This window comes from Podarcis tiliguerta (assembly GCF_965153285.1).
Source record: "Podarcis tiliguerta genome assembly, chromosome: 8".
NCBI lineage: Eukaryota > Metazoa > Chordata > Lepidosauria > Squamata > Lacertidae > Podarcis > Podarcis tiliguerta.
Window position 1 is genome coordinate 7465087 of NC_139541.1, and position 19978 is coordinate 7485064.

The 19978-nt window shown below is 48.8% G+C and overlaps 1 protein-coding gene across 3 annotated transcripts in view; it reads left to right on the forward strand.

Annotated features, from left to right (window-relative positions):
- Nucleotides 1-19774, forward strand: part of ACAD10 (acyl-CoA dehydrogenase family member 10) — a 34923-nt gene extending 15149 nt beyond the window's left edge. For all 3 annotated transcript variants that reach the window (XM_083453779.1, XM_083453780.1, XM_083453778.1), the window contains exons 10-21: nt 1982-2132; nt 5174-5319; nt 9195-9368; nt 9716-10089; nt 11243-11383; nt 12450-12587; nt 13343-13433; nt 14581-14739; nt 15833-16005; nt 16720-16863; nt 17707-17784; nt 18952-19774. In XM_083453779.1, coding sequence (XP_083309905.1) covers nt 1982-2132; nt 5174-5319; nt 9195-9368; nt 9716-10089; nt 11243-11383; nt 12450-12587; nt 13343-13433; nt 14581-14739; nt 15833-16005; nt 16720-16863; nt 17707-17784; nt 18952-19086 — 1904 coding nt within the window. In that variant the 3' untranslated portion in view covers nt 19087-19774. The remainder of the gene's footprint in view (nt 1-1981; nt 2133-5173; nt 5320-9194; nt 9369-9715; nt 10090-11242; nt 11384-12449; nt 12588-13342; nt 13434-14580; nt 14740-15832; nt 16006-16719; nt 16864-17706; nt 17785-18951) is intronic.
- Nucleotides 19775-19978: the final 204 nt, after the last annotated feature.

Here is a 19978-nt window from a genome sequence, read left to right on the forward strand (position 1 = left end):
GGTTACATACGCTTCAGGTTACAGACTCCGCTAACCCAGAAACAGTGCTACAGGTTAAGAACTTTGCTTCAGGATAAGAACAGAAATCATGTTCCGGCGGCGCAGTGGCAGCAGGAGGCCCCATTAGCTAAAGTGGTGCTTCAGGTTAAGAACAGTTTCAGGTTAAGTACGGACTTTCGGAATGAATTAAGTACTTAACCTGGGTGGTGCTGTGGGGATGCGGGTGGCGCTGTGGGTAAAAGCCTCAGGGCTTGCCGATCGAAAGGTCGGCGGTTCGAATCCCCGCGGCGGGGTGCGCTCCCGTTGCTCGGTCCCAGCGCCTGCCAACCTAGCAGTTCGAAAGCACTCCCGGGTGCAAGTAGACAAATAGGGACCGCTTACTAGCGGGATGGTAATCGGCGTTTCCGTGTGCGGCTCTGGCTCGCCAGATGCAGCTTGGCACGCTGGCCACGTGACCCGGAAGTGTCTCCGGACAGCGCTGGCCCCCGGTCTCTTGAGTGAGATGGGCGCACAACCCTAGAGTCTGTCAAGACTAGCCCGTACGGGCAGGGGTACCTTTACCTTTACCACTGAAAAGCCTCAGGCGACTCAGGACCCCAATTCCTCAAGGACTGCCTCTCCCCATATGAACCTACCAAAACCCCCTGACCATCATTTGACGCCCTTCTCCATGTAGCCCCTCCATGAGAAGTCCCAAGGGCAGCAACACAAGAACACACCTTTTCAACAGTGGCTCCCTGCTGCTTTCCTCAGGGATGCTCGCCTGGTGCCACCATCTTCAGGCCCAAATAAAAAGCGTTCATTTTCCTCCAGGCCTTTGGCTTTTAGTTATCCTCCTGGAGTGGGTGGATATTTTAAGCCTGCCTTTAAAAACATTATTGTCTTTTAGAGGGTTTTTTTCTGTTTTAATGTACAGTGGTACCTCGGGTTAAGTACTTAATTCGTTCCGGAGGGCCGTTCTTAACCTGAAACTGTTCTTAACCTGAAGCACCACTTTAGCTAATGGGGCCTCTTGCTGCCGCCACGCCACCGGAGAACAATTTCTGTTCTCAACCCAAGGTACTATTTCTGGGTTAGCGGAGTCTGTAACCTGAAGCGTATGTAACCTGAAGCGTATGTAACCTGAGGTACCACTGTATGTGTTTATTGTAAGGCACATTGAGTTGCTTTCATTAAAAAAATACTAACTAATGAGTTTAAATAAGAATGACAGCAATAGTAATAGATAACATCTGAAGGGCCACAGGATCCCCATTTCATAGAGCATGGTGCTGGTGTGACCAAGGTTGCAGGTTCGATCCCCATATGGGACAGCTGCATATTCCTGCATTGTAGGGGGGTCAGATTAGATGATCCTCAGAGTCACTTCCAACTCTACAATTTTACAGACCTGTGATTTCTGTGCTCGGTTCTGCAGAACTTGATTTTTCCAGTACATGCAGAACTTGTTTAATACAGTGCATGCAGTAAACTTAACCCCTTTCTTCCACAGCCTTTCCCAATCTTCCAACATTATATTGTCTCCAATATCTCTTGCCCAATTAATCATCACAGATTTAACTTGTTCGTCCTTTGCATGCCATTCTAACAACAAATTAGACATTTTGGAGAGATTTTTAACATTAGCGTCTAACAATTCCGTTTCCAATTTGGATTTTTCTGTTGCAAAACCATTTTTCTCATCAAGTTTATACAATTCGTTAATCTGATAATGTTGTAACCATCTATCCAATTTATCTTTGATTTGATCAAATGATCTTAATTTAAATTCCTCATTCTCTTCCACTAGTAAATCAGCATATTTCAACCATTTACTCTCCATGTTCAGCTTTTTCTGTGCCTTTGTTTCCACTGGTGAAAGCCATCTGGGTGTTTTCCGTTCCAATTGATCTTTATATCTTATAGAACTTGGTTTTTTCTCAGTTGATTTTTAGTGCCGAGAATTTCACCTGCCATCTTTAACGACACCTTTCTGCCGCAGGTAACTACGTTCAGCGGCAAGTCCAGACGTGGAGCAAACAGTATCGTGCCACAGAGACGCATACCATCCCAGCCATGGAGAGGCTCATTGCCTGGTTCCCTTCCCACCTGCCGGCCAGCGAGGGCCTCTCTGTCGTCCACGGAGATTTCAGGTGTCAAATAATGGCCTTCTCTCCCCCTCGAAACACTGTTTTCAGGAGTCCCTTTAAAGCAGGCACAGGCAACCTCGGCCCTCCAGATGTTTTGGGACTACAACTCCCATGATCCCTAACTAACAGGTCAGGGATGATGGGAATTGTAGTCTCAAAACATCTGGAGGGCCGAGGTTGCCTATGCCTGCTTTTAAACCATATGTTTTCAACCTTTTTCAGTCCATGGCTCCCTTGACCAACTCCATTCTTCCTGTGGTACTCCTGTGAGATTCAGGAGCCCAGTTATTTCGCCGTTTTTTAAACACCCTCCCTTGTGGACTGTTCCCTCAGCCTCCTGCCCTCCCCTCTGGGCAGCTGCTGCTGCCGCCACCCCTGGTCTCTGAGCTGCCTCTCCTGTTGTGTAATTAAACTCGACCTCTTTCCAATAAATCTCTTCGGATTGATTTATTGCTTTATGGCTGTCCAGCACACTCCCTCTGTGCGGGCCTCTGTAGGTCGTAAAATCATCAGCAGAATTACGCAGCGTGCGTGTGATAAGGGAAGAACTCCAAAGCATCAGCTTCTGTTCCTTAAAGTTCTTTATTCTTCCGAAAAACACATATTTACACAGATCAGAACCCATCTGAATGCAATTCCATTTTCTCTGCTCCTTTCTCCGGAGCTGCGCAGTTCAACAACTGCTTTCAGTTCCCACTGAACACAGACTGCGTTCCAGCACGTCACATCCTGGCTGGTAAGCCCTTCCCCTCAGCTCCGAGGCACAGAAGGTTAACCCTTCACTGCTCTCAACATCCCCTGCCCCAGATAGATGTGCCTTCTCACACTGCCCCACAGGTGCCTGGGAAGCACCCCCTGGCCAGAGGACCATTTGCCTGCGGAGCTTGTAGCCAGGGCTGCTGCAACAAACAGCTATGCCAGCCTTTAGGAGGCAGAGATGCAAGAGGGCATTAGAGGAGGAAGGGAAGGAAAAAGGGATGGAGGCCGGTGTTGCCTGCGGCTTCGCTGACCATCATCCAAGACACCCTACGGTGCCGCGGCACACTGGTTGCAAACCACTGCTTTACATTTTATGAAATTAAATAAATACATAATACGTACCGCTTGGTTGTAAAGAAAAGGAGGGGGGAAATCCCTTGAAGCGGTTTACCCCAAAAAATCAAACAATAAAATTATCAGTTAAAAACAGCTTCTTAAAACATTCAAAAATAATTAAAATCAGTGATAAGCTAAAAACAGACTAAAACACATGTCGGCATTCCGTATATCTGGGTAGGCTGGTCTAAACAAAAAGTGTTTTTTTGGTAGGCACCAATAAGAATGCAGTGAAGGCACCTACCTGATGTCAACAGGCAGGGAATTCCATAGTGTAGGTGCTGCCACACTAAAAAATTGATTTCTTACACATGTGGAACAAGTATATTATGTGGCACCTGTAGTGGTGCCAGTTGGGCATGTTACATTTTTTTTTAAAATAAAATTTTTATTAGGTATTTTATAATTATAAAGGGGGAAAAAACAATGAGAAAAAAAGAAAACAGTACATAAATTCAACAAACAGTACATTGACAACAAAAAGAAAAAAGAAAACAATACAACATAAGAAAAAACAAAAACAAAAACACACATCCAAATTTTTATATCCAAATCTTTCATTAGCTTATTTCCTCGACTTCCTCGCACCTCCCTTTTTTGTATTCTAGTTCTAATTATCTAATTCGACAAATCCTTTCCCTCTTCTTCAATTTTTGTTCTATAATTTATCTTAACACAATTTAACTTTCAATTTTCCAATTTAACACATTAGCACTTAATATTCAAATTCTTAAATAACCCTTCTGCTAAAACCATATAACTTCATTCCAATATACTTCTAACATTCATTAATTTTGCAATATTTCTGTAAATATTTCCAATCTTCTTCCATCGACTCTTCTCCCTGGCCTCGGATTCTACCAGTCATTTCCGCCATTTCCATCGGTTGGGCATGTTACAAATGGCAAAGGTGTGTTCAGTTCACAATTTCTCTCAGAATCTGGAGAAAGGTTAGGGCCGGAAGTTCTGTGACATGATTCACAACTCCCTCTGTGACTGTCTCTTCTCATGATTGTTTAGAGCAAGGGAGCCAATAGGGTGGCCCCTGAAGGTTATGGAGAAGCTGGGGGGCACTTATTATTATATTTATTATTTATTATTATTTTATTTTAAATGCATTGGGTTTTTAAATAATGCTTTGTGGCACCCCTGAAAACCTTTCTCATCTTGGTTTTTCTTCTCCACGTATTATTAGACGACAGGTCCCTAGCATCTAGATCAAGGGAAGTAATAGTGCCACTGTATTCTGCTCTGGTCAGACCTCACCTGGAGTACTGTGTCCAGTTCTGGGCACCACAGTTCAAGAAGGACACTGATAAACTGGAACGTGTCCAGAGGAGGGCAACCAAAATGGTCAAAGGCCTGGAAACGATGCCTTATGAGGAACGGCTAAGGGAGCTGGGCATGTTTAGCCTGGAGAAGAGGAGGTTAAGGGGTGATATGATAGCCATGTTCAAATATATAAAAGGATGTCACATAGAGGAGGGAGAAAGGTTGTTTTCTGCTGCTCCAGAGAAGCGGACACGGAGCAATGGATCCAAACTACAAGAAAGAAGATTCCACCTAAACATTAGGAAGAACTTCCTGACAGTAAGAGCTGTTCGACAGTGGAGTTTGCTGCCAAGGAGTGTGGTGGAGTCTCCTTCTTTGGAGGTCTTTCAGCAGAGGCTTGACAACCATATGTCAGGAGTGCTCTGATGGTGTTTCCTGCTTGGCAGGGGGTTGGACTCAATGGCCCTTGTGGTCTCTTCCAACTCTATGATTCTAGGTCCCATAATCCCTGACCACTGGCCATGCTGGCTGAGGGGAGTTAGAGTCCACAACTTTTTGCCAGATAGGGAAAGGCTGCTTTAGAGGAAGCTGGTTCCAAGAAGGAGCCCACACACCTCCGCTTTTCAGGTGGCACCTGCCAGAATTCCTCTGCATCTCCTCCCCTTTTCCTTTGATAGGCTGGACAACCTGATCTTCCACCCAGAGAAGCCTGAGGTGGTCTCTGTCCTTGACTGGGAACTCTCTACCTTGGGCAACCCTCTTTCTGATGTGGCCTACAACTGCCTGGCGTATTATCTGCCTTCCAGCTTCAGTATCCTGAAAGGTACGCGCTTATTATCAAGTCATCGGAGAAACATCCATGTGGGTTTGAATAACACAAAACTGAGGAGGAGGTGGGAATGCTTGGTGGAAAATGGTCTCTGGCCCCACGTAGAACTGGAAGCATGACTATTGCTAGAAGTTCTGGTGGAACTCATAATAATAATAATAATTTTTTTAAAAATATAATTTTTTATTGTTAAAATAATTCAACATTAATACACATACAAACATACATTTCATACAACATACCTACATACATACAACATACCTACAACATACCTACACTCAATCCCACAGATAAAATGGTCTCTGGCCCCACGTAGAACTGGAAGCATGACTATTGCTAGAAGTTCTGGTGGAACTCATAATAATAATAATAATAATAATAATAATAATATTTTTAATATAATTTTTTATTGTTGAAATAATTCAACATTAATACACATACATACAAACATACAAACATACATTTCATACAACATACCTACATACATACAACATACCTACAACATACCTACACTCAATCCCACAGATAAAATGGTCTCTGGCCCCACGTAGAACTGGAAGCATGACTATTGCTAGAAGTTCTGGTGGAACTCATAATAATAACAATAATAATAATAATTTATTTATATCCCACCCTCCGCAGCCAAAGCCGGGGTCAGAGCGGCTAACAACAGTAAAATAATACAGCATTCTAAAATCAATTCATTATAAAATCAGTTCAAATCAAATTAATGGCAACCATTGGGCTAGAGTTCTGTGAGGATTACCAAAGGAGGGGGTCAGGCTGTGCCTTGGCCAAAGGTCTGATGGAACAGCTCTGTCTCGCAGGGCCCTTTTGTGACAGAGCGTTCCACCAGATCGGAGCCACAGCCGAAAAAGTCTTGGCTCTGGTTGAGGCCAGCCTAACCTCTCTGTGGCCCGGGACCTCCAAGATGTTTTTGTTTGAAGACCGTAAGGTCCTCTGTGGGACATACCAGGAAAGGCGGTCCCGTGGGTACGAGGGTCCTAGGTCGTATAGGGCTTTAAAGGTTAAACCTTAAACCTGATCCTGTACTCCACCGGGAGCCAGTGCAGCAGGTATAGCACTGGGTGAATGTGATCCTGCAGCAAGGACCCCGTAAGGAGTTTCTGGGTCAGTCTCAAGGGCAGCTCCACGTAGAGCGAGTTACAATAATCCAGTCTGGAGGTGACTGTCGCATGGATCACAGTGGCTAGGTCAGGGCAAGAGAGGTCAGGGCTAGGTCATGGCTCCTTCTCCTGCATAAGCCACATCTCTGCTGCTCCAGAGAAGCGGACACGGAGCAATGGATCCAAACTACAAGAAAGAAGATTCCACCTAAACATTAGGAAGAACTTCCTGACAGTAAGAGCTGTTTGACAGTGGAATTTGCTGCCAAGGAGTGTGGTGGAGTCTCCTTCTTTGGAGGTCTTTAAGCAGAGGCTTGACAACCGTATGTCAGGAGTGCTCTGATGGTGTTTCCTGCTTGGCAGGGGGGTGGACTCGATGGCCCTTGTGGTCTCTTCCAACTCTATGATTCTGATTCTATGATTCTATGAAATTGAATAAGGGTGACTCTGCCTGGTCCTCGAGGTTCCCCCCAGGGCCTTTTCCATGCCTTCCTTGATTGCTTTTGCTTACTTGGAATGTTCCCCTGAATGGTGTCAATACCTCTTGCTTGGCCTAGAGGGAGACATCATGTAGAAACCCCTCTTGACATCCCCATGACTTCAGTGTAGCCTGTTGTAATTTTTAAAATGTCATAGCCAGCACATTTAAACAGCTGCCAGCCTTGTAAGACCACAAAACACAGTATAATCTGAAATACTTTGCGCCACAAAATTTACATATTCCAGTTAAAATCCTTCCACAAAAGTGTCAGAAAACAGGAAAGGCTTGTACAATTTATGCACAGATAATACACAGATGAGACTTTTTAGTAATTGGATCAGATTGTTGTCACATGTGTGATCTTTGCTGTCTAATTTGTTGTTTCTTCAGCTTGTAAACTGCCTTGTATATACAGTCATAACTTGGGTTACAGACGCTTCGGGTTGTGCAATTTCGGGTTGCGCACCGCGCCGAACCTGGAAGTACCGGAAATGGTTACTTCCGGGTTTCAGCGCATGTGCAGAAGTGCGAAATCGCGCTTTGCGCATGCGCAGAAGTACCAAATTGTGACCCACACGTTCGCACATGCAGCGCTGCGTGTTGTGAACACTGCAGCATCCGCTGTAGTAATATAGAAAGGTGGTATACAAATTAAAAGTGAAATGAAATGAAATTAAGAGTCACATCCATCGCTCCACCTAGTTTTGCTTCTGGCCCCACCTCCAGAAAGTTGCCCATAGGGGAATGTAGCCCTTTGACTGAAAAAGGCCCCCCTCACACGCTCGCACTCCTTGCAGTCTGTGGTGCAGGCAGCAGCATCCCAGAGTACTCTTGCGTGGGAGAACTCAGAACATCAGAGCAGGCCTGGTTCTTCCCCCCTGCGCCACCATGGTTTCCCCAATTTCACCTCCTGGCAAATAGAAGGGGAAGAAATGGAGGCAGTGAGAGATTTTACTTTCTTGGGCTCGATGATCACTGCAGATGGTGACAGCAGCCATGAAATTAAAAGACGCCTGCTTCTTGGGAGAAAAGCAATGACAAACCTAGACAGCATCTTAAAAAGCAGAGACATCACCTTGCCAACAAAGGTCCGTGTAGTGAAAGCTATAGTTTTCCCAGTAGTGATGTATGGAAGTGAGAGTTGGACCATAAAGAAGGCTGATCACAGGAGAATTGATGCTTTTGAATTCTGGTGCTGGAGGAGACTCTTGAGAGTCCCATGGACTGCAAGAAGATCAAACCTCTCCATTCTGAAGGAAATCAGTCCTGAGTGCTCACTGGAAGGACAGATCCTGAAGCTGAGGCCCCAATACTTTGGCCACCTCATGAGAAGAGAAAACTCCCTGGAAAAGACCCTGATGCTGGGAAAGATGGTGGGCACAAGGAGAAGGGGACGACAGAGGATGAGATGGTTGGATAGGGTTCTCAAAGCTACGAACATGAGTTTGACCAAACTGCGGGAAGCAGTGGAAGACAGAAGTGCCTGGCATGCTCTGGTCCATGGGGTCACAAAGAGCCGGAAACGACTAAACAACAACAACAACAAACAACCCTTTGTTTGTGGAGAAAAGACAAGGGGCAACCAAGCCAGAAAGGCGAACATTGAGAACAAGACCCTGGCCCACCTGACACCGTTTCAGCATCAAGGCATGGAGCCTGGGAGCGAAAAGGCTTGGTTTTTTTAGGGCAACCTGTGGCCCTCCAGATGTTGCCATGCACCTAGCTCCTGCCATCCCTGATCATTGCCCATGGTAGCTTAATAAAGGGCTGCTGGGAGCAGGAATCCAGCAACACATGAAGAGCCACAGATTCTTCCTCCCCCCTGCTTTTCACTAGTATCAACCTTCAGTGGCGTAGCGTGGGTTGTCAGCACCCGGGGCAAGGCAAGTAATTTGCGCCCCCTAACCCAGGGCAAGGCAAGTAATTTGCGCCCCCCCCCCCCCGCTGCACTGTCCCTCCCCCAGATAGTCCCTCGCTCTCTCTCCGCACCGCACCGCACGCCTGGCACCCTCCCCTCCACAGTGGGCGGCGACCCGGCGGCTCGGATCGGATTCGCACAGCCAGCACTGCAGTGAGAGAGAGTGAGTGAGCCAGGAAGGGGCAGAGAGCTGTGAGTGCGAGCTTGCCCCCCCCCCAGATGTTGCGCCCGGTGCGGCCGGCCCCCCCTGCACCCCCCACGCTACGCCACTGTCAACCTTTTGGCCCCAGCACCAAGCCCTGATCCTGCTTTCTGTGACTAGCTTTGGTTTTCCTCCTTGCAGGTTTGAGGGACTGCGACCTGAGCCGGCTAGGCATCCCCACGGCAGAGGCCTATTTCCAGATGTATTGCAAGCACATGGGCACCCCAGGAGTCGAGAGCTGGAACTTCTACATGGCCTTTTCCTTTTTCCGAGTGGCTGCTATCCTACAGGGAGTGTACAAACGCTCACTCACAGGTGAGAGGACAAGGACATCAGGAGAGTCAGTGGCCCTTTCTTGTCCAGCATCCTGTTCTCAAAAGTTAAGGAATAATAATAATACTTTTTTATTTATACCCTGCCCTTCCCGGTTCAGAAAACCGGGCTCAGGGTGGCTAACAACAAATTTAAAGCACTTAATTGATGCTACAAAAAACAGCATAAAATATGGTATAAAACGTGAAAAACAATAAAATAAAAAATCAATTTAGGGGGGAAATCCATCCAATAAACATTAGATATTTATTTCCAGGCAGAAAGAGTGGCATTTGAACTCAAGGGCGAGGAATTTCCCTAAAGATGTTGCCTCTGCTCATTCCGCACAGGCCAGGCCAGCTCAGCAACTGCAGGGAGCAGCGGGAAGCAGGCCGAGTTCATCGCAGACCTCGCCTGGGATTTTGCTACAAAAGAAGGCTTCCGGGTCTTCAAGGGACTTCCAACTCCCATGGCCCCCACCAGGGCGTTCAGTACCTGGGCTGGCCCAAGGCCATTCCCACGGAGCAGCTACTCCACGCTGGCTCCTGCTTCCAGGTTCCACCTCATCATCTCTCCGGACGGCCTGCCCAGCCGCGTCCAGCAGCTGCACCACAAAGTCAAGAAGTTCATGGAGGCCCACATTTATCCGGCCGAACAGCTTCTGCGAGACCACCAGGCTTCCTCGAGCCGATGGACTCCTCATCCCTTGATGGAAGAACTCAAGGCAAGTCCCCTTCCTCCTGGCGTCGCACGGGGCAGCACCCTAGTTGGGGCCAGGCAGGTGGCTCCTGGGAGAGAGCATCCCCCACGCTGGGTGCCATGAGCAAAAAGGCCCTGCTCCGGTCTTCGTTGCCTAAAATATCTCCAAGAGAAGGAGTCTTTCTATAGGACACTGTCAAACAACCTCAGATTCCACAGTCTGGTTATTATATCTTCACATCTTAACTGGCCATTTGGTGTAACCTGTTCTGTTCCCAATAGTTATGGGAAGAGATAAGAGATAAGCCCCGAGACAGACACACACACACACGCCATGATTAACATACAGTGTTATTTTTCTTTCAGAGATCTTTACATGTGGGACACAACTTGCTCACCTAGAAATATACTTTGCCCTTTGGCCCCCGCCCCAATTTTTTCCACTGCCCCACTGCACTGGAGATATCATTTCCCAGCTTCTGCTGAAATATGTTTCATCAATCACAAGCCAAATGATTTTGGATTTCTCTCCGTAGTCATAATAACGACTAGGAACCTGATTTTTAAAAAGAAGAATACGTGCAGGCTCGTTATACACCCTTCTGTGTCCCCAAAAGCCTTGATCTGATTCTGAGAGAGGGGTTTTTCCCTGCATCATTCCCAAGTGCAAATTCTTCAGGGTTTCTGTTTCTGGTAGTCCTCCTTTGAAAAGCAAATAAACACCCAGTGGCGTAGCGTGGGTTGTCAGCACCCGGGGCAAGGCAAGTAATTTGCGCCCCCTAATCTGGGGCAAGGCAAGTAATTTGTGCCCCCCCCACTGCATTGTCCCTCCCCCAGATAGTCCCTCGCTCTTTTTCCGCACCGCACCGCAGGCCTGGCACCCTCCCCTCCACAGTGGGCGGCGACCCGGCGCCTCGGATCGGATTCGCACAGCCAGCACTGCAGTGAGAGAGAGTGAGTGAGCCAGGTAGGGGCAGAGAGCTGCGAGTGCGAGCGCGCCCCCCCCCAGATGTTGCGCCCGGTGCGGCCGCCCCCCCCTGCACCCCCCACGCTACGCCACTGTAAACACCACAAATCCAGTTTGCCCAGCCCGGTCCGAGCTTGCTTCTTGGATCCACGGATGTTCCCTGGAGGCAGGTGCCTCTGTCTCAGTCTGCAGCTGTTCTCTCCTCCTTCAGGAGAAGGCCAAGTCTGAGGGGCTCTGGAACCTTTTCCTGCCGCTGGAGAGTGACCCAGACATGAAGTACGGAGCAGGCCTGACCAACGTGGAGTACAGCCACTTGTGCGAGCTGATGGGGACTTCGCTTCATGCGCCTGAGGTACCCGCCTAACTCAGTGAGGTTGGCCTAAAACAGGCAGGGAGCCCTTTTCAGCCCAAGGGCCACCTTCCTTCCTGGAGAACCTTCCAGGGGCCACACACCAGGCATGGTTGGAGCCTGAGGGAAGAGTGGGGAGAGCAATCAAGCCGCTCACATTGGAGATTTTTGCGCACACACACATGCAAAGTCATAATAATAATTTATTATTTGTACCCCGCCCATCTGGCTGGGTTTCCCCAGCCACTCTGGGCGGCTTCCAACAAAGATTAAAAATACATTAAAATGTCACACGTTAAAAACTTCCCTGAACAGGGCTGCCTTCAGATGTCTTCTAAATGTCAGGTAGTTGTTTATCTCTTTGACATCTGATGGGAGGACGTTCCACAGGGCGGGTGCCACCACTGAGAAGGCCCTCTGCCTGGTTCCCTGTAGCTTTGCTTCTTACAGTGAGGGAACCACCAGAAGACCGTCAGCTCTGGACCTCAGCATCCAGGCAGAACAATGGGGGTCTTCCACCCTTCATCCAGGCACATGTTAGCCCTTATCACTATCCAAGGACATATTCCAGCCCTGAAGGAGAGCGGTGCGGGGCTCCAGCCAGAGGAGGAAGGCTCAGAGCCAGGGGAGTGGTGGTGGAAAACAGGCCAGAGGATGAAGGGGAGGGGACAGAATGGCTCGATGCTGAACAAGCAACAGGCTGGAGTAAGAGAGAGGAACCAAAGGCAGAAAGCACTGCAGACGGAGGACAGGCAGCTGAGGAGGAGGAGGGGACAGAGGCTTGTTCTTGGTGCCTGTTGTTGGATGCAGAAACGTTAAGAGCATCACTGTGGCCACTCAGATGTCTGTGGGAAAGCAGGATCTGAACACTAGAGCCCCCTCCAGTGGTTTCCAGCAGCTTGCATTGCTACGTCTGACCACCCCAAAACCCCAGGGAGCTGCGTTGGACAAATTAGTTGGGTCGGCTTTATAGATCGGCTTTGCTATGACAGATGGGCCTGTGTTCATCTTCCATCTCATGGCTGAATGATGGCAACATGCTGTTTGACCTCCTGTCTCTCTTATCCAGGTATTCAACTGCTCTGCCCCAGACACAGGCAATATGGAGGTGCTTCTGCGCTATGGGACAGAAGCACAGAAGGAGCGCTGGCTGCAGCCGTTGCTGGATGGGAAAATCCGGTCTTGCTTTGCTATGACAGAGCCACAGGTCAGGGCTGCCCTTCCTCTTGGTTCTTGAACACTAGGGAAGGAAGTATTGGGATTCTTAATTATTCTTACTAATTAAAATCTTTATTTTGGTAGTAGAGCATGAGTAGCCAAACTAAGGCCCGGGGGCCGGATCTGGCCCAATCGCCTTCTAAATCCGGCCCGTGGACGGTCCGGAAATCAGCGTGTTTTGACATGAGTAGAATGTGTCCTTTTATTTAAAATGCATCTCTGGGTTATTTGTGGGGCCTGCCTGGTGTTTTTACATGAGTAGAATGTGTGCTTTTATTGAAAATGCATCTCTGGGTTATTTGTGGGGCATAGGAATTCATTCATTTTTATTTATTTTTTCAAAATATAGTCTGGCGTGCCACGAGGTATGAGGGACCCTGCTGAAAAACTTTGCTTACCCCTGTAGTAGAGTATTTACATCATGCCGTATACAAAGCAAACAAACAATAAATAATAAGAGAAAGGAATGGTGACACACTGATATAAATCGAAGCAGCCACAGCAATCAAAGTGTTAAAAAAAACCCCAGGTAAAATCATCGTCCTCATAAATAGGCACAGCACGACTTCCTTAAGACGGCAGCTGAAACAGAAAGTCTTGGGTAAGGTCCTGGGGTCTGCGCTGTTTTATTCAAGCCATGTTGTTAGCTTCAGTTTGAGGAAGCAGTGGAACATAAAAACAGCAGATGAATAAATGAGCCTTGCTTCTACATTCCCTCTAAAACAAAGCATCTTTTTTTCTTAGGTTGCTTCCTCCGATGCCACCAACATTGAAGCTTCCATTGTCAAGGAAAAGGACACCTATGTCCTGAACGGGCGCAAATGGTGGATATCAGGTACATTGCACCGTCTGCCCAGTTTTTGGTATCAGGTCTCATCATTCTGCAGCTGAGATGCTGAGGTGTGGAGTGGGGCTCAGCCTTTTCCTTGCCCTACAATTTAAGGTTTTATTGCGGCTTCCAGAGAGTGATGGTGGGCGTCTTCCTAGAGGGCTTCTGGGAAATTTCCTTGTTTCAGATTTCATTACTTGCCTGTAAGACACCCTGGAAGCACTTCTCAACAGGAAGTATGGAGCAAAGCAACTCGAAGGGTGCTGTGAGCTTGGGAACTATGCTCTGCTCTTCAAAGAATTGCCTTGTGGGCATTTTCCAGATGACAGAAGGCGCTGTGACTGGGTGCAATCATATAATATTTTATTAAGATTTTTCAAAACATTACAAAGAGAAAAAGAGAAAAAAGAAAAATACAAAAATAAAAAACAATTAAAAACAGTTCCATCTTTCATAACTTATCTTGCATTTGCTTGTTTCCCGGACCTCCCCACACCTCCCCTCTTTGTATTCCAGTTCAATTTATTTATTCAGCAAATCCTTTCCCTCTTTACCTTTATCCTTTTCTTTGATCTTAATATATAATACCTTTAAATTTTCACCTGTTAACAATCCGTTTTTGCATATTCCTTCATGACATTATTACTAAAAACCCCTTAACCTCAATCCAACATCATTCTAATATTCATTAATTTTGCAATATTTCTGTAGATAGTCTTTAAATTTCTTCCAATCTTCTTCCACCAACTCTTCTCCCTGGTCTCGGATTCTGCCGGTCATTTCCGCCAATTCCATATAGTCCATCACCATTCTTCCAGGGTGGGTAGATCTTGTGTCTTCCAATACTTTGCTAAGTATTCTTGCTGCTGTTGTAGCATACATAAAGAAAATTCTGTTCTTTTTTAACACCAAATGGCCGACCATGCCCAGGAGAAAGGCCTCTGGTTTCTGTGACTGGGTGAAATCAGCTCCAAGACAGAGACGAGGAGTGGAAACTTCCTGGGGTGGCGGCTTCTTCTGTTTCCAATGCATTGGTGCAAGTCGAAAAGGAAGGGCATTTGGGGCAGCGGGGTTGGCAAACAGCCAGCCAGCATGGTGGGTAGTACCGATTTCCAACACAGGCACCCCTCACCCAAACCTCTCTTCCCGGCAGGTTCCTTGGACCCTCGTTGCCAGCTCTGCATCTTTATGGGCAAGACGGACCCCACCACCCAAAGGCACAAGCAACAGTCCATGTTGCTGGTCCCTATGGACACGCCTGGAATCACCATCCTGAGGCCACTCAGTGTTTACGGCCTGGACGACGCTCCAGGTCAGGCAAAGCATTTTTATTCAGGGTTTTCCCTGAAGGGCTTCCAGGGAAGGAGGGCTGGCATCCGCTGGGCCTCTCTTGCCTTTAGGGTCTTCCGCAGATAGGGCACCACCACTGGAAAGGCCCTGTTCCCAGTTGTTGTAGTAGTAGTAGTAGTAGTTTGGATTTGATGTTCCGCTTTCTCACTACCCGAAGGAGTCTCAAAGCGGCTAACATTCTCCTTTCCCTTCCTCCCCCACAACAAACGCTCTGTGAGGTGAGTGGGGCTGAGAGACTTCAAAGAAGTGTGACTGGCCCAAGGTCACCCAGCAGCTGCATGTGGAGGAGCGGGGAAGCGAACCCGGTTCACCAGATTACGAGTCCACCGCTCTTAACCACTACACCACACTGGCTTTCTCCTGGCTTACCAACTGCTTCTGGCGGTACCTGGGGAAGAACCTCCACAGATCAAGTGTTGCGCTCTTGCTAATTTCAATTATCATAGACTCACAGAAATTGTAGAGCTGGGAGGGAACCAAAGGGTCATCCCCCTGCAGTGGCGTAGCGTTGGGGGTGCAGGGGGGGCCGGCCGCACCGGCCGCAACATCTGGGGGGGGGCGCTCGCACTCGCAGCTCTCTGCCCCTACCTGGCTCACTCACTCTCTCTCACTGCAGTGCTGGCTGTGCGAATCCGATCCGAGCCGCCGGGTCGCCGCCCACTGTGGAGGGGAGGGTGCCAGGCGTGCGGTGCGGTGCGGTGCGGTGCGGTGCGGAGAGAGAGCGAGGGACTATCTGGGGGAGGGACAGTGCAGCGGGGGGGGGGGGCGCAAATTACTTGCCTTGCCCCGGGTTAGGGGGCGCAAAGTACTTGCCTTGCCCCGGGTGCTGACAACCCACGCTACGCCACTGTCCCCCTGCAAGGGAGGAATCAGCGCTCGAACATTTGTGATCCGCGTCTGCACTTAGGAGTTAGTGTTAATAAGGCTTCAATATTAACCCAAGTTACTTAGGCAGAGTTACCCCCCAAGTTGTGATGGGGGTGTTGTGTAACAGCAGCCGGGGAGTGGCAGGGGGTTCCCTCTGCCAAGAAATTCTCACTTCCTTCTCTTTCCAGCTGGCCATGGAGAGATGGTCTTTGACAACGTGCGTGTGCCCCAAGAGAATCTCTTGCTGGGCCCTGGCCGAGGCTTTGAGATAGCCCAGGGGAGGCTGGGCCCAGGAAGGATACACCACTGCATGAGGCTGATCGGCTTTGCGGAAAGGGCGCTGGCCCTCATGAAGGAGAGGGTAAGCGACACAGCATGGCGCCTGGGCTTGAGGGTTCTCGTGGAGCAGCTCTCCTCCGCACTTTGGGTCACGTCCGCCTGTCACTGGGCTCCTTTATCCAGCACAATCTCATTCATTCGCTCCATCTTCCCCAAGCACTAGGCGGTTTGGGGAGACCTTTGCATTGCAGCAGGTGCATAGGGACATGAGTGGCGCTGTGGTGTAAACCACTGAGCCTCTGGGCTTGCAGATCGGAAGGTCGGCGGTTCAAATCCCCGCGACGGGGTGAGCTCCCGTTGCTTGGTCCCTGCTCCTGCCAACCTAGCAGTTCGAAAGCACAAAGTGCAAGTAGATAAATAGGTACCACTCCAGCGGAAAGGTAAACGGCGTTTCCGTGCACTGCTCTGGTTTGCCAGAAGCGGCTTAGTCATGCTGACCACATGACCCAGAAGCTGTCTGCAGACAAATGCCGGCTCCCTCGGCCAGTAAAGCAAGATGAGCGCCGCAACCCCAGAGTCGTTCGCAACTGGACATTTATCTATTTTTAATCCATCTTCATGGATGGTTTTCTTCCGTGAAGCTGTCTTTAAATTGGGAGTAAGGATACCCCCTAGAACTGGCCCTGGTCAGTAGTCTGCCTGAAGTCCTGTGAACCAACTGACGTTGCTACAGCAGCCAAACAGTCTTTGGCTAGGTCAGAGCGAAACCCTCAGCCAGGTGTACCTTCCTCTGCAGGTGGCATCTCGTGTGGCCTTTGGGAAGCCCTTGGCAGAGCAGGGCACCATCAGGGCAGAAATCGCCGAGTCCCGTGTTGAGATTGAGCAGGCCCGTCTCCTAGTCCTCAAGGCAGCGCACTTGATGGACACTGTTGGGAATAAGGTACGTACTCAAAGACTTTCAGGGGTCTGCGAACCAGGGAGAACTGTGGCTGTGGGGGAAGGGAAGTTTTCTTTTTGCTTTTTATTCAAAATTATAACAAGACATATTATCCAAAAACATATCATCCTTGTTTCCGCCCCACCCCCATTTCCCCCCCCCCCTTAAATCAGCCCTGGCCAGCACGGCCAATGGTCAGGGATGATGGGAATTGAAGTCCAGCAACATCTAGAAGGCCCCACGTTCCTCTCCCTTGATCTACACCAGGGGTCTGCAACCCGCGGCTCCGGAGCCGCATGTGGCTCTTTTACACCTTTGCCGCGGCTCCGGGGCGGATACTAGCGAGGGGAGGAGGCGCATTGTGTGCCCCGACACTCCCCACTGTGGCGGGCGCTGTACTGGCTGTGACGTTGCATGGGGGCAGTGCGTGCGTTAGTCACGCACCGTCCCGATGTCACCTTCCCGCCCGCTGTCAGATAGGAGGGCAGCGGCGCGCGTGCTTTAAATGTCGCAATGGTTTTGCGGCTCCCAGGTGTTTTTTTCTTCGGAAACGGGTCCAAGTGGCTCTTTTTGTCTTAAAGGTTGCAGACCCCTGATCTACACTGTTGCTGAATTTGAGAAAGTTCTGGGCTCGCTTTTTCTCCCCTTCACCTGCCACTCATTTCTCCCTTTGGCACTGTGTTCATGGCTCTGCCCAGTGGCCGGATTGGGCCCTGTGAAGGTAGGAGTAGAGGCTCTCCCCATCCTGTGCTCTGCTTCTGGTCAGTTTACAAGAGGTGAAGGCAGGTTATGTATGTGGGGGCAGTCCTGAGGAAGAGCTTACCGACATTTTGTCTCACCTCCTAGGAAGCGGCTCTTGAGATCGCCATGATCAAGGTGGTGGCCCCAAGGATGGCTCTGCGCGTTGTCGACCGAGCGATCCAGGCGAGTGTTTCTCACGCTAGGGGAGGGGCAGGGAAGCTGTGGGACTTCAGGCATTTTCGGATGCCTTGACCATTGTCTGGGGCTGATGGGAGTTGAACTCAAACAGTATATTGATGGGTACAAGGGTCTCATCACAATTCAAAGGCAAGATAATTTGCACTGTATTGAGCCAGGCCTAGCTAACAGGCATCCTCCAGATGTTGCAAGGCTCCAACTCTGTTGAGAGGCAGCGTGGTGTAGTGGTTAGAGTATCAGACTAGGAGCTGGGAGACCAAGGTTCAAGAATCGGCCTTCAGTCGTGAAGCTCACCTTGGGCTCACTGTCAGCCTAAGCTACCACCCAGGGTTGTTGGGATCAAATGTGGAAGGGGAGAATGTGGAGAGGGAGAATTGTGTACCCCACCTTGAGCAACTTGGAGGAAAGGGTGGGGTGGAAATGCAATAAATAAGCACCCATAAAACAATAGGTAATAAAACAATAAAATAAACCAGTAGGCTAAAAGCAAAGAAAACAAAATGACAACTAAAAATATAAACATAGGGCCAGAAAATGGCTAAAACCTAATTAAAAGTTGAATTGAGGGCGGGAGGTTCAGGCTAGGCTGCTACCTCCATCACCATTTCTGTCTGGATTATTTAATTATTTTTTTAAAAAATATTTGGATACCACTGTTTCATTAAAAATATATCAAAGTAGCTTAAACCAATAAAATCATACAGCAGAAGCATTTTTTCCCCCAATGTTAAAAAGTTAAAAACTCAGTAAAAAAACCCAAGCATCAGTAAACCATTGCGAAAGGATGTCTTCTTGATTGCCTGCATAGGCCTGGCGGACTAGAAAAGTGCAGGCGCATAGAAGGCACCCACTGAATCTCCAGTGGCAGAGAGTTCCACAGGATTGGGCCAATGACAGTAAAGGCTCAGTTTCTCGTGGTCAAATGAGCCTCACCCACTCAGGCAATGACCAGCAGGTTGTTCTCAGTAAAAAAAGGGGTTCAGTGAATATACTCCTTCGTCCCTTGTTACTTGGCCAAGCCTCTTTGAAATCTAATGCATTGTGCAGATACTTGCAATATGGTGCATCCTGCACATTAAAAAATAATAATTACACTGTGTTTCCTCTCCTGTCTTGCTTCTTTCTCCTTCCCCTCACCTGGCTTACTCACAGGCTTTTGGGGCAGCTGGACTTAGCAACGACCAACCACTGGCGCAGTTCTTTGCCTGGGCACGGGCTCTCCGCCTCGCCGATGGACCCGACGAAGTCCACCGGGCAGCCATCGCTAAAATGGAGCTCAAGCGCTAACAGAGCCCCGTCCAGGCGGCCGCACGAACCCCCAGCAAGCCAGAGTTGGGAAAAGGGCACTCGGTCTGCAGCTCTGGTGTGGTGATGGGGAGGCTGTATGGATGTGGCTTGTTTATTGGAAATCCCGTGTCTGTGCTGGCTTCCTTGGGCCACTGCAATAATTATTGAGCTGATTACAGAACGCACAAAGAATCACAGGGGCCGGCTGGCAGCTAGCGAAGGACTCAGCTATGGGCTGAGAAGGCGACGCAGATTCCTAGCTGTGACCTCTTGGGGTCTTTGCTTGAAGAATCTACATGGGTTCTTTCAGCGATCCACAACAGCGATGAACTTCCTTCATATGGTGGGCGAAATGTGATAGGCAATGGATATTGGAAAGCTACCCGTCCCTTCTGAAGAATCTCAGCTCGCTCGTGTATAGGAAAACGCTGCCTCGGATCCACCGCAGGATATTTAGTAGTATGGTGGAAAAAATATGGGCGTCCCTTTGTGGATTCTAGCAGAGGAGCCCCTAACCAGCTGCCTTTCAGAGTTTTCTGTGCCTTGGCAGGCGGTGAGGATATGCACTTTGATTATATACTTACTGTAATTCAGTGAGGGAATCGTGGGGAAGATTGAAATCACAGGAGAAATAGGGATTCTGCAAGTGTCCCAGGGAACGGTTGCATTAAAAGCAGAATGAACACACCGACTCTGCCGTTTTCTTTTCCAGAATGCAGTTACGAAACCTAAGTTTTGCGCCAGGATTCTTACGGCTGGGAGGGGCTGGCCTTGCCTTTTCGTACTGCTTGCCTGTACAGCGGTACCCCGCAAGACGAATGCCTCGGAAGACGAAAAACTCGCAAGACAAAAGGGTTTTTCGTTTTCTGAGGTGCTTCGCAAGACGGATTTC